This window comes from Sabethes cyaneus, chromosome 3 (genome assembly GCF_943734655.1).
Source record: "Sabethes cyaneus chromosome 3, idSabCyanKW18_F2, whole genome shotgun sequence".
Classification (NCBI taxonomy): Eukaryota; Metazoa; Arthropoda; class Insecta; order Diptera; family Culicidae; genus Sabethes; species Sabethes cyaneus.
In genome coordinates, this window is record NC_071355.1 from 204,413,922 (window position 1) to 204,429,547 (window position 15,626).

The 15,626-nt window shown below is 39.6% G+C and overlaps 1 protein-coding gene across 3 annotated transcripts in view; it reads right to left on the bottom strand.

Moving 5' to 3' along the window:
• The window catches only part of LOC128743838 (rap guanine nucleotide exchange factor 2), a 60,289-nt gene that overhangs the window by 20,803 nt on the left and 23,860 nt on the right, over window positions 1-15,626 (bottom strand). For all 3 annotated transcript variants that reach the window (XM_053840518.1, XM_053840519.1, XM_053840517.1), the window contains exon 3: window positions 2,814-3,613. In XM_053840518.1, the coding sequence (XP_053696493.1) occupies window positions 2,814-3,062 (249 nt within the window). In that variant the 5' untranslated portion in view covers window positions 3,063-3,613. The remainder of the gene's footprint in view (window positions 1-2,813; window positions 3,614-15,626) is intronic.

Sequence of the window (15,626 nt, forward strand, 5' to 3'; positions counted from 1 at the left end):
GTCACCATCAAGCGGAACCTGTGGAAGACCCAAAAACTATTAGAATCGAGAAGCAGTTTAAAGCAACATTCTGCAATGAACAACGTGACTGTACAGAATTTGATGGCAAAAGTTAAACGAAAGGCCAGGTAGTTCGGATGCGGCTAACTGCAAGCTTTGCTAATTTACACGCATTCTTGTTCGACCAAATTTTAAACGTAACGTCATTTAAAGAACTTTTGTTACTAATTTATAAGATAAACCACAAAAGATGCAATAAACCGAAAACAGCTGTGGAGAACGAAGAACAAAACTTTCCCGACTTTCTCGACAAACTGAACAGGCAGAGCAGGGTTACGGTGGATGGAATACAGTACAATGCGAGGATATCCAGTGGATTACCGAATTCATTCCGATCTCACAGACGTCTTTGGACCATCACTCTCTTGCCTCCCAGCCAATATATAGCGCAAAAGGGTGCCATTATACGAGTATAGTTTAACATGGGCGGTACAATTTTCAACAGACATCTGGATTTAGTTTACAAATAATCGCCTAAGCCATGAAAAAGAGATGATTAAACGACTTTTGTAAACAAAATCCTGATATAAGCATTGAGATCCAGAAGCATATCACCAGTAGAAGTCCTGTCGAGATTCAGGGCATTTGAGATCGAGCATACTGAAGAAAGATATGCCTTGTACAAAACGCTCATAAAATAGGCTGCTCATTACGGATACGAGGCACGGACAGCACTTGAGCGACCATTTTGAGTTTTTAGAAAATGGATACTAAAAAGCATCTTCGGTGGTGTGGAGTAGAACAAAATTACTTGTAAAACACACCGAAATACACACAGCGAGCAAGGTGACTAGACCTAGTAGAGCAAGAATTGAAGGGAGAAACTCCTTGATGTAGAATCTTGGAGGCTATTATAGGACGTTATGTCAATGAACCTTGTGGTCTTTTACGTATTCGATGTTGACATGGCAGATACTGTATTTGGGATTGATTTTGAATTGCAAGCTCGTCTGATCCGAAAAGTTACGCTAATGCTGGTGTTTACTACCGTGCGCTAGAATTGACTATTCTTTGCTGGGTAATTACTGCACCGTGTTCCTAGCTAAATTGTTGTCAGTTATGTATGGAGCTCACTTTGCGATCCTCAAAATTATCTGCTTCTGTTTTGATAGCCAAGCGAACTTGCCATTGTATCTTGGTATTATCGGAGATAAATGCACAGATTAATTTGAATTTGGGTCTAATTACAGCATGCTGAATAAAACGATATAGTGGATCTAGGATGTGTGCAACACTATATGCTAATGCTAATACTAATTGCAGCATGCTGGATAAAATAGAAAATTTCATGTTGGTCTTCATCACAGAAAACATGGGAATTATTGAGAAAACTTTGAAACATGTCGTCAAATAAAGAAAGGTTTTATTGTACGGGTTTGTGATAGAACAACGCGTTCGTCGCTATACTTCTCACTCAATTGCAGCATTTTTGTTAGAACGTTGACTGGACACCTGCAAGCTCAGTTATCATAAAACTCGCAAACAATCAGTTGAACGTGCTGTTCGAGCCATATATGCTGAATATTGATAGATCATGTTATATGGGCTCGTGAAATTTAATGAGGCCTCCTCGTGCAAATGGCAAATTATAACTTGCTTCAGTTGCCTAGCGTAGGAAATATAGTAAATGAGGCATGAGCTTGCTATACGCAGGTTAAAAAGTTTACTCCGTGTTATAGTAAATATCTGTGTAAACTTTGCGATACAGTAAACAGTTTTTAATACAACTTTCTGTTATAATATTATTCCAATCAATTCCAGATTTCTACTGTTTGGACTTTTTCTGAAATATTTCAACTAGTGATGTAAAATATTTCTAATTGGAAAACTTTTCTCCACAGCTAATTTATCTAAACTTAATGAATGCACCAACTCGACTAACTTTTTTTATGAAATCATATTAAAATTCTTCATACTGTGCGTTCCCAAATTATGCCACAAAACAAAAAGTTATAACTAAGCTAAAGTTTTTGTTTCTCCATACACATGTTCACTTGTGGCAACCATTATGTTTCTGTCACCAGCGCTCGAGAGCACCGAATGATGCACACACGCCTGTGTAAATGCAATAAAACTGGTCCAAAGAATGCAAAGGTCACGCCTGCTAGTGGCACTCAGCGGGACAGGCATGGAATTCTATGCCGCCGCTTTCAGTTGTCACTTGCTAGTGTGGCATGCTTATGACAGTGCTTTCATATCGCAATCGTGGAATGTATTATACATTCATGTATTCGCAAAACAAAGTAGAGTAAGGATTTCTGTCGGAATCTATAAATGACAAGTGGTTTCAAACAGAAGCTTCTGGTTTTGGCTCAGATATGATTGATACAATTGCGATACTTCATCTGCGCGATAGGGGTTTTAGCTTTGAATCGTTGCCAACGTTTGCTGGACGAGTGCCCGAGGGCGGAATGCAACATAACTTTGCAAACAGAAGTGTCCCAAAGTATCAAGTAGTTTCAAGGCAGCTGTTGCGGTTGCTTCAAATAGCGACCAGCACAGAAAAGATGTGTTTAATACGGATTCGATAGTTTCTGGATATTAGAATGTAATAGATACAATTTGCGTATCCACTTGAAGATCTATTAAATTTGCGCAAACTTTTGTATTCTGTTGACATTAGATAACACCAGATTCCCATAGAATGGTTTCACAGAGCCGTATTATAACAATCTCAACTGTTTGAATTGTATACTGTCAAAGCCCACGGCCGAAAATAATGCTGCACACAACAAGAAAGAAAATCCACTTACAGAATTGGTGTGCTTCAGACGTGCAATGGCATGCTTGCTGCTGACATTCCCGCTGCTGCCGCCAACTCCGGCCACGGACGCTACGGACGAGCCACCGATGCCGCCAATCCCTAAGCTTCCAGCGCCACCGACTGTCAGGCCAATGCTGCTGCCGCTCCCGACCCCGGCACCGATGATGCTGCCAGCTCCGTGATTGATTCCGAACTCGCTGTGGTCCGACAAACTAATTGGCAATTTTCGATCAGTCATTTATCTTTAGTTTCTCGCATTCACTTAGAGACCACCACTCGTTGCTGATAGGAAACGCGGGACGATAGTGCAGGGTCGACACGTACACTGCAACGCACACATCGAGTTAACCAGCGAGAACACATACGCGAAGCAAACACAAGACGTTCATTCCGAAAGATGAAATTATATTACGAAAAACTATGTGTATATATCTTCTACACACATGCACTCGCGGGATGGAAATTGATAATGCGGTGCAGGAAAACTGGTTCTGCCTTTCGCTGCTGGTTCGTGAATAATTTTCTGAATTCACACAAACACGGCCGGGGTGCAGCGATGCCACTTGCTGCTGCCACTACTGAAGCTGCCGTTGCACTTTGGATATGCACATTTTGCAAACTCACGTTCTACATCATTGCAGTTTTCATGATCACTCGTCATTAGCATAGATTTACTGCTGCGGCGGCGTTGTTGGTTAGTTGCTGGAGCAGTCAGCCCTCTTCTGTATCGCAGTTTTGATTCCGCTGTGGGGCACTCTCTGGCGGCTGCCTCTGTTGGGGCTGAATTTCCTGCAATAGAGAACAAGTTCAACTATTTAATATTGAGTTTGTTCCTTCCTTTCCCTGCTCACGCAAGGCCGGTATGCAGTTTCCCGGGTGGGGATGCAATAAAACTATTCAAACAATAACAAACATAAAACGAAAGTAAAAATGGTGCCTAATAAAATTGTCCTCATAGTCATGCTTATTGTTCTCCTACAGTAGAACACAGACTTGCAGTACAAACCAAATTCTAATGTATCTTTATGGGTAAACCGGAGCACCACATTGAATACCCGTCTACCCTGATGTTATTTATTATCTCGCCACACAAAAAGCGCATTTATCAACAAGATTTCATCGTCTGCGCGTACATAAAGTTGACTAGCTTGCTTGTTTGGGAGATGCATCAAGAAGAGCAGGCGAATAAAAGGGGAGTTTAACAAAGTCCCGTCCCCGATAATCCCACGCGCAGTAATAGCTTTCCGTGCTGAAATCTGGTATAAATTCACCACCACAGGCAGTACCGCCACTTAATCACGTTTTCCTAGAATATGGGTTTAACTTTCGTCATTGTGTCGAAGAATGCAGCCCACTGCACTCGTGCAGAATTCCGCCCAAAAGCGAATTCCAGCAACCGGATTTCGAAAAAATATTTTTAAAACCACATCAGTGTAAATTATTGTTCCAATCCCAATGATTTCAATGTTAAAATTTATCCACCGACCCACGCTTTATGCTCTACTGAAAATGTTCAACTCCATTAATTTAAACCGGTTAACGAAAATTTAACAATTTTGCAACTCAAACAACATTATCGAAGAGGGTTACGTTTTCCTGTGCCTACACTGAATATGTTTTACTATTTATTTCGCTGGTGGTTGGAACCATATAGCTAGCTAGCTAGTAGCATGATGTGTAAAAATTTTCTACCACCTCTACGCCAGCACCGCCGTTGGAGAAGGAAAGAGTGCACAGTGCGGTGTACCGTCGGGCCAGACCGTTACCTTTATGCATACCTCGCACAGTGAGAAAAGGTTGGATGAATTGAAAAAGCACTAACGAAACTAACTTTAAAGTGATCCAATTTTTCCCAAATTTTGTTAACTTATTCTATTTCAGAAAATTTTATAGCAGTATTTTTTCATGTGCCCCTCTCTGAGTTAGGGGTGCCGAAATTTTTTTATCGATTTTGCAAACCTTTCTGTTTTTTAGAAATTCATAATTTGTGAAAAATTGTGTGATTGTTATCTGAAATGACCAGTGCTTAGAAATCTCATATTCAATTTATGCAATACGCCTGAATTGATGCAATATACTGCTAGGTGTTTATTATTTCTAGTACCGAACAACCTGAAACCAACGATTCGAGCGAATCACTTACGTTGTTAATCACTTCTGAATCGCTTATGTTCGTGTTGTTCTCTACATTCATTCTTTCTCGACAATAGTGAATGAAATCAAATGTGAATCATTTATTTATTTTAATAATTTGTTTATTCATATTCGATATAACAAAAACATCGCACAGACATGTTACTTAGTACCAATAACCGCATCTAAACACATTTTTTGACAGGCCAAAATAGAACAAATAATAAACTTCGTTGAAACGACTACAACAAACTTCCAGCGGGTTGTTATTTCCGTAGGCCGTGCGGTGAGTCGATCGCCGAAAGAATTCAGATACGGCAGAGATATGTTCCACAAATTTCAGTTTGCTGTCGATGAGAATCCCCGATGAGAAAAGTCTTTCATGACGCCTTTACGTTCTAAGCTTGTTGTCTTCATATGTAATCAAAAAATAGTCGGCGCACGTACCATCGTGAATGAGATTATGCAACATTTGTTGACGTTAGCTTTCATCCCATTCAATCTGAACCATTCGATGAGCGCGTCAATGTCCATTTGAAGCACACAGCAGCCTGTTAGTGTTGTGGTTACACGGTAAAATTTGAGGTCATTAGCGTATAATAGTTTTGGGGATTTCAATTTTCCGCAAAGATCGTTGATGAAAAGAACGAACAGCAAAGGTCCCAAGACACTGCCTTGCGGAATTCCGGACTGAACCTGGAACGGAGTAGAGCACGCCCCGCCAACTCTCACCGTTGAGCTACGCCCTGTCAGATACGACAGAATCCATTATGTCAGCCACTCAGGTAGGCCCATTCTCCTAAATTTCTCAACCGCCAGAGCGTGTGGAACCTTGTCAAAAGCCTTGGCAAAATCAACATACACAGCGTCGATTTGTTGTCGTTTTTCGACTTTATCCACAATAGTCGATACATAGCTTAGCAGACCGACAACAGCAAACAAAACCACAATAAACGTAAACATTGCTCCGAAGCTTTAATTAATTTCTATCACTTAGGTTTTGGTTGATTTAAAAAAAAAACAGGCAGTTTAAAAACCTAAACTTTGAGACCTGAGACAGCAAGAAAATTGACTAACAGGTTAAACGAGCCATCATTTAGCACTGCAATTCATGAATGAATTGTATTAAAGGTAAAAAACTGAGGAAGATGAACACTATCAGCAACTCAGTAGTAATTTCCATGGGCAGATAAAAGAATACTACCAGGGGTAAAACTGCATGCGCTGCATGCGTTTTATGTTAACCTTCATGTAAGGCTGTCAATTTTTTCGAGCACTGGTATGGGTATCACACGTTTCACCAACAGGTGGATTAAATTGGGGTTTCTTTCTAAAATTATAACTCAAATAAAGTAAATTTCGATTATGCACTGGAGAAATTATCCAATTTTCTCAATCATCGGTAACTTTCAAAGCTCATAATTCTTGAACCAAGCAACTTAAAACAAACAACTTTTTAATGAGAAAAATTTGAACACTTGCGTTAGAGTTTTTTACTAAGCTTTTTCACTAAAAGTACTGCTTGATTCGAAATTTCATGAAATATTCATGAAATTGGTCTTGAGGTATGATGCTGGCCTAAAAAGCCAGCCGTCGTATATTCGAATCTCGACTGAAGGAAGCTGTTAGGGTCAATATGATCGTACCATTGGCCCTGCAATTGTCCTGTACTCTAATAGCTGGCTGCGAAGTCTGTCGTATAAAAACAGAAGGTCAAGTTTTAATAACGGAATATAGCACCTAGGCTTTGCTTTGACACAGCTAATTTCGGATTGAATGCAGATGGAAATATACAAAACTGTCACATTTAGTAATGGCTGACACGCGGTTTCAACAAGACGGAGCTTTTTGCCACACATCACAATAAAACAATTGACAGGTAAGGGTGGTGAGCTATTGTTATTTCTTGTTAAGGGCCCGTATATTGACCGCCTAGATTGTGTGCTTTGAAGTCTCTAGGCCAGGGATGGTCCGTTCACTTTAGCTCAATTTTGATTCATTTTGCACAGGGGCGGACTGGGAGCCAACCGGGCCTTTGAGATTAGGGGCCCCAGTCTCCAAAAATTTCATGACAGTAAATTAACACAAAAAACGGCATCTACTCAAGAGACATCAGCGTTACAAGGACAGTACATCGAATAATTATGGGCTCTATTTTGTAGGTCATGTCGTGCAACTTGATTCGACTCAGCCATTGCCGAGTGTCGAGTATGGGGAGAACGGAAGATCACTTTCCACATTCTGATGAGTGCCACTGTAAGATGCACAACGTTTTCCTCATCTACCATCCATGTATATTTCTGCAGATTCTAAGTTAACCCTTTATAAGGCCATGGCAACAACGTGTGGAATTAACACAAAATTCAGCGAAACATAATGTTAACATTCGTTAGAACCCATTTATATTCTTTTTGTTGAGAAAATGGCTGGAAAACTTGAAAAAATTGGTGGCAATATAGTTGCCACTGCCCGTCTAGCGCAAAACGTTGGTGGCAATATGTTTGCCACAGCCCGTTAAGCCCAAAAACATGTTCTCGAATATTGGTTCTAAATTTTTGGATAAATCCGCATAATCTATCACAAAACGCCGTAAACTGAATATTACCATCCAAAAAGTTTCCAATTTAATGGTTTTTCTACGAATTTAAACCAAATTTACTGTTGACACTCAAAAACCAAGATTTGTTTTCATGAAAGTGGTTCGTAAATTACCATTTTTACAAATTCAGCAATTTAAAAACATTGAGAATGTTGCCAAAGGCTATCAGAACATATTGAGTACATAATATGCTAAAACGATATTGTTATAAAAGCAAAAACAATATTTTTCGTTGGTGGCAATATAGTTGCCACTGCCTTATAAAGGGTTAAAGGTGTTTTTTTTGTCGAACACATAACGGTTAACAGCATGTACCCTTTCCAAGCGCTCGTTGCCGACTTGATAAAGGGTGTCCACGGTAGAATTGCAACACACAAAATTAATTCGCAAAATTCGAGTTTTTATCCGATTGCTATCAAATTTTCAGGGCATCAAATGAAAAGGTTAAACTTAGTGTTAACGTCTTTATTTTATTAAATTTCGCCTCCGAATCCGAATGCCTGTACTTTGGCCAAAACCCCACCCATGGGAATTTGCACAACTTCACTCTTTCAAATACACCGGTTCAATCATGGTATTCTGTCGCCAGCACTTAATTGGACATCCGAAAAAACGGCAAACGATTTTTCTTCCGTACCGTACATTAAACCTAGTGTCGGAAGTAGTGCGCTGTATAGCAAATGAGACGTGCTATACAACGCATCACTTCCGACACTAGGTTTAGTATACGGTACGGAAGAAAAATCGTTTGCCGTTTTTTCGGAAGTCCAATTTAGTGCTGAATACACAATACTCGCAGTCACGAAATGCGCACTCCGCTGTCCATATGAACAAATTGCTTGCCAAATCAAGAATTTCTTGCCAAACTTGGACATCTTCTGTTTTCGGAGGTTTTCTGGAACATCAAACTTATCCTTGGCAGTGAAATACTGGTTTCCCGGAATTTGGTTGTAGTCCAACCTCCCACGGTGTTCAAATACCGTTTTTAAAAAATAAAATAGGCCATTTAAACGGAAAATGCCAGTTGGTTTGTATTGCCATCCTACACCCCTGAACCAATTTTTTTAAAAATCGATCGACGAACTTTTGAGTTACCCCCTTTTGAAGTTTTAAAGGGCAGATTGCTCATATAAAGTAAATAAAAATCTTCAATGACAAATGACAATGACAAAATCTTCTCTGTCATTGACCGTAAATTTACATTTTTGACTCTTGTCGAAACTAAAGACAGTATGTATGAAAAAAATACCAATTTTTTGTGTTTTAACTATTTTCATGTACATCTAAAAATTTGAACGAAGCAAAAATTGAAATCACAAGCGCTCTTTACATATTCTATCCAGTTTAGACAGCTGAATTATTCACTGTTCCATCTTTGACCAGATGATTTCTGCCATTTTTGTGCGACAGACAGGCCTGAGGTATGGGTGTAACCATGCGAGGGAGATTATTCAGCGAACTCTCGATTTTTATTTCTGTTACATTTAGTGTTGCTATGCACCTGCCTATTATATTACTGAAGGCAAACGTTGGTTGGCCCACCGCGCGGACGGATGGATGAATTTTTCTGTTCGTAGGCTTGAGTTGTTCGCCATAATCATCACCATTGGCGAGGCAACGAGACGAATCCACCTCGTCTGCAGCCGCAGCAGCAGCAGCTAGAGACACTCTCACATACTACATGCAGTGCCAATGCCATTGGCAGCGACTGAAATCACCAGTTTGCTCAACTTCACATCACGCAGGTGGAAATTGCATGGACGGTCGGTCGCGGGCGGATTTCGGGAAAACTGATTTAGGCAGAAATTTCTCTCATTTGATGCGAAACGCTGAAAAGCCACAATCGTATGTGCACACGAGAGGCAACGATCAGAGGTGGTTTGCGCGAGTTTGATGACTTTTGCGGGGTAATAAAGCAGCGCGGATAATGACCACCAGCACACCAGCACCAACCACCAGCACACGCCAATTCCGTATGCTCAGCACAATCCATAACAATAATTAGATCGGCATTTGCTCGCTAACGGCATAATAGCCGTGTTCAACAAACGGAATATTGTCCGACGACGCTTTACATTCGGTAAGATTAATTGACGCCTTTTTATGGAAGGTGGTTGATCGCATTGTTTACATAACGCCGCGCCGGCCAAATAGAAACTCGCCCGTTCCGAGTTGTTTTGAAGTTCAAGCCGAGATCGAATCCGGGAGCGAATTTGCATTTATTTGCGAACATGTTTGGTTGTAATGATCATTATATTGATACGCTCGGGACAAAATTTCAGTCAACTCTAAAAAAAAAACCTAAACTAACCGTAACTAAAGATTTCGTCAAATAGGTAAACTTAATTAACGTTGTTGTTACAGCAAGAGGGTTAGAAACTAATAAACTCATCGGGACGTAACCGTCTTTATATTGCACTGTATTGTGTGTATTTCACATAGGAGAACATAATGCAGCCGGCCGACACTTTTGTTTTGTAATGAAGACATTATTCTTTTCAAATTAACCTTGTAATCTTCACATCTGCTTCCTGCCTGACGGGTCAGAGGACGTATTGGTGTATTGTAACAGGGTAACAGCACAAACAAACATTATTATCGTATTTCCCACTTTTTACAAATGTTGCTGTAAGTAAACATACGATTACCATGTTACCAAATGCATTCCGTTGCAGTTGATAAACTTCAGAAATCAACCTTTTTTGACCAATTTAGTCTTTTAAATTATATTGTATATTGGCAATGTTTTTCTTATGATCAGAGAGATATTATAGTATCGGTTTACAACATTTTCGAAATGGTCGCAACATTCAAGTTTATTTTTATGTCGTTCAAAATCGTGAAATTATTCGTTATGTCGATTAGAATCCAACGCACAGTGGTTTGATTGCTCGGATTCGTGAACTTTTTTAATAACTCTTTTCATAGTGTTTTTTTCAATATGGCGTCTTCGAAAGAATTTCTGTATATCAATAGACGCAACGACTGGTGGTTAGTATTAGTTCGGAACTCAACCACAGGTGGCGCTGCAAAATGTAACTTTCTTATTTGACTATATAGAGCTATAGTATGTTCTAGAAAGTTTTAGATAATCTTATTATGAAGCTTTTTGCTGAAAACATTATTCCTCTAAGTATCACAGTTTTCGAGATATTAAGCGTCTTTCATGACGGACCCCCACAAATCGAGTTTTTCACTGTAGCTTCAAAACTATGTGATTTAGGGAAAAATAGTGTTCTGCAAACATTTGCATCTATTAAAATCACACACTTTTGCAGAAGAAAGTGAACACGTATCTTCTTTACAGAGCGAGTTACTGAACGATTTAAGTAAAAATTAGCCATACTTCGTACTGCTATACAATAAAAACTTGGAAAAACTGGCGGCCGAGATATAATTAAAGTGAAAGTACATTCAAAACTGATCTTAAAACATGCTAAAGGTACTATTACACTAGCATATAAATATGGTCGATGGTGCCATATGAAATATGGCTCATATATCAATATGACACGCAAGGTATGGCAAGAGCTATTACACTAAGCCATATAAATTTGGCCAATTTCTATGACAGGCAGCCTTGTCAGTTTATATGTTTTCATATATATGGCAAGGTAAAATATGGCAATTACACCAGTATGACCAACAAAGACATATGAAACAATGACCAGTATGAATTTTGTTGACATATATGGCAAACCTATTACACCGGGACATATATATTTGAGGCGTGATTCACTTTTTGTCCAAAAAAACGCTATAATTTGGGTAACAGAAATTTTAAAGTTAATAAAAAAAGTTTTGTTACCTATATTCGTATTTGATTTAAAAGTAAAGTGGCAACAGGAGTTTTTCGATTATTTAGAATATATGTTTTTCGTCCAATTCGAAAATTCACCTGCATAATATGATAAAAGCAAATAGCGAAAAGCCACTGGTTCCGGGACGAATATGTTGGGGTCATAATCATTGTTGTTGTTGTTCAGGATAAAGCCGGTGTGGTTCGTCCTGTTTTGTCTTCATTATACTCTTCCTGGGTCACTCATGGCCAATTTCCCAGGCGTCTCAGAAGTCACCTCCGACTTGGTAGGGCTATTTTCCATATTGGGCCCTTCTGTGCCTACTGCCGATGCGGGTCTTGAAGAGAACGGTTTTCGGAAGGCTCACAAAACTCGTCAGCAGCTTAGAACCGGAATGGTTCGTTTTGTTTTAAGCTCCATTCAACTCTTTGGCTATTCGCCCAGGCGTTTCTGAAGTCGCAGTTTTTATATTTAAAAAGTAAAAAATGTCGCTTTAGACCTGGACGAGCCTTCTCACACGTTAAGGGGGGGGCTACTCTGGAATGTCGAAAAATAATGGATGTTTCGTATGTTGGAATTATAGTTAAGTGTTGGGGTAATTCGAACGTGTATATTATGTTTTTTGAATGCCAAAATAGGGATTATTATGCTGGAGGCAGCAGGGCGCGTGGATGCTCTCTAGAAAATAGTTCTTTGCAGGCGGTACGTGCTGGGAACCAACGAAGTATCGATAAAAGGATTTCAAGGATGATTTAGAAGCTTTAAGTCAATACCTAAATTGTTACGTAGCGGTTTTTGAAAATTCGAAAAGTTACCAAAACGGCAGCAATTTTTCCAAAGAAAGGCAATTTCAAATGGCCAATTGCGAGCTCATGAAAACTGAAAAATTGAGATATCTCAAAACGGCTACGTAACAATTTAGATAATTCATTTTTCATGCTGAAAAAAATTTCAGCAATATCGGAGCACGAGATTCTGAGATACACGTACCGCCAGCTGAAAAAACATGGTTTCGAGAAAAACGTGTTTAAAGTTTAGTTCAGCGAAGTACTACCCTAAAGGTGACCCCACAGTTTTCGCTGTAACTTTCCAACGAGATCAGATGATAAAAGTCCTTCTGGCATGACATTTCTGAAGGTATAAGCTTCTCGAAAATGCAAAATAAATAATATTCGATTTTTCCGACTTTCCAGAGTAGGGTCCCCCCTTAAGTCCCTCTATTCTTGGAGCTGATGGGGTTGCTGTATAGAACCGTTTTCCTTAGTACGTGTCCGGTTCACCGTAGCTTACCGACTTTCGCCAAATGTAGGTTGCACGTTGGTAATCTTCTCAACTAGTGTCTATTGCTCTTGGTTCTGCTCTGCTACTTTTTGCTTTGATCTTGTACTCCGCCAAAAGTTGTCCGCAAAGACGCACATGTCCTCCATGAACATTGTTAAATTTATAAAAACTATCGGTCTAATGGAGAGTTTGTAAATTGTCAGGTTCGTACGACGGCTTATGTCTGATGATCGCAGTGCCTTGCGAAGGGCAAAGTAGGCTCGATGTCCTGCTTGAATACACCACTGGATGTCCTTATTTGTGATGTTGTCCGCGGCTACTCATTTACTAGTGGTAGGGTTGTCAAGTCTGAAAATTACAAAAACCGGCTGGTCGGTCCTGCCTTCCTGCAATGTGGGGGGCCCAGCTAGCATTTTCATATGTATAAAAAAGATGAAAATCAGCATTACGTACAGATATACACGCGAATAAATCGTATTTGATGCGCAAAATTGGCATATCCGTACTATTTTGGAGGCGATATACGTAATTACGAATAATTTTGAGTGTTACGACTATATAAGTATTAATATACGATAATATCCGATTAAGCGCGAATCGCTCCGTACTACTATACGATTTTGTGCAGAAAATCGTATATGTGTCAGTTATTATCATTATATACGATAGAAAATCAACTTGTTCCCACTTTATCCACCTTTAGTTACGATTTCGAGTTTGTTAGAAGATGTTTACGATAATTTCCGTACATTGATATACGAGTTGGTGTTAGCTGGGGAGGGGGGTTGTGGCAGTATAGCATTGGAGGATTTGCCTGGAACGGTTGACAGTTTCCCGTGTAATGGGAAGAACAGTCAGTTGTGGAGATAGCGAACGGTAGGACCTCACAGTCGAAACCAGAACGAACATTGAATTGATTATTGAAGTGTAGCAGATATAGTAGGCATAGCATACCTATAGTAGAAATTTATATAAAGAGTGACATTGAGTGTAAAACCGATCATTAGCATTTGAGAAGCTCTCGAAAAACATTGTTTTAAATAGCTGTCTACAGAAGATAGCTAGTATCAGAGTGACAACTACTTGCTTCTGGCGCTAGTGGTGGACAATTTAATGTATACATATTACCGCCAGAAGCAAAGTATTGTCACTGCAAAACTGGCTATTTATCTTCAATAATCCACTGCTCAGGATTGCTAATAAATTTATCAAAAAATTTACAAATTAGACAAAAAGTACAAATCCGGCTTCGTATATCGGAAAACCGGCCTATGTGCAGGATTGACCGGCCATCGGCTTTGCAAGTGAAAAACCGGTCGGACCGGCCAAAAACCGGCCACTTGGCAACCCTACCAGTGGTTCGTCGCAGTCAACGATTACCGGCTGCAAAAAAGGCATGTTCGTCTTTTTTGAGTCTCTGTCATTCATGTATTTGGTCTTCGACGCATTTGTTTTAAGCCCAATCCTCCTAGCCTAGTTCAACGTTCCTAGTCCCTGGTTCAACGCAACTGGCCTCCGCCTTGGCAAGGTTATTGGTTTTAACCCCTTTCCTCCCAGCGTTACGAAAACGCAACGCACTCTTATCTCAATTCTAGGGAAGGCTAGGTTTGAGATATTAACTTGGGTCCTAAAAAAAAAAAGAAATCTAATCGACATGTTTTACCTTTGTTATACTATAACAAAGGTTTAAAAATTGGTCAAAAAACACGAAATTGATCCGAGGCCCGGAGGGCCAAGTCACATATACCAATCGATAGGGTTCGACGATTTGAGCAATGTCTGTGTGTGTGTGTGTGTGTGTGTGTGTGTGTGTGTGTGTGTGTGTGTGTGTGTGTGTGTGTGTGTGTGTGTGTGTGTGTGTGTGTGTGTGTGTGTGTGTGTGTGTGTGTGTGTGTGTGTGTGTGTGTGTGTGTGTGTGTGTGTGTGTGTGTGTGTGTGTGTGTGTGTGTGTGTGTGTGTGTGTGTGTGTGTGTGTGTGTGTGTGTGTGTGTGTGTGTGTGTGTGTGTGTGTGTGTGTGTGTGTGTGTGTGTGTGTGTGTGTGTGTGTGTGTGTGTGTGTGTGTGTGTGTGTGTGTGTGTGTGTGTGTGTGTGTGTGTGTGTGTGTGTGTGTGTGTGTGTGTGTGTGTGTGTGTGTGTGTGTGTGTGTGTGTGTGTGTGTGTGTGTGTGTGTGTGTGTGTGTGTGTGTATGTATGTAATGATTTTTTCTATCGCCTGTTTCTCAGAGATGGCTGAACCGAATGGTTCGCTATTACTTTTGTTTGAAAGGTGTTATTGTCTAGTAGATCTCTATTGAGTTGCTTCGTGATACGACGTTTCGTTTAAAAGTTATAAGCAAAAATGTGAAAAATACGTGACACGGGTTTCTTCGAAACTACATGACCGATTTCATCGATCTTAGTATCAAATGAAAGCCCTTATTAAAGGTAAATTGTTCAGGAATTTTTAATTGAAAACAAACAAGTAGTTTAAAAGTTAGCCTTAAAAAACCTGTTTTGACAAGGTAATAATTATCGCCTGTTTCTTAGAGATGGCCAAACCGATTTATGCGCTATTAGTCTCATTCGAAAGATAATATATCCCAATAGATCACTATTGAATGGTTTTTTGATTGGACGTTTAATTTGAAAGTTATGAGCAATCGTATACACCACACCAAAATCAACAATAATTTATAATGATTTTAACCAAGATAATTTACCTAATTTCAATTATTTTAATATCAAACGAGAGGTTTTGACACTACGAATATATTTGCAAAATTTCATAAGAATTGGGTTTACCGGTTAAAATATATTAACCGTCGAACACTCGCGCCAACTTTTGTAACACGGTTACTCGCGCTCAAAATAGCCCCAAACCAAAGAAAACGTGTGCACTAGAGTTTTGACTGGGAAAACTTGGTTCTAGGTTTATCGAACCTTTGGAAGAGTTTCTTGAAATTGAAACCTCTATCGTCTGGTGGAATTAAAATTTTGATTAATCCCCCT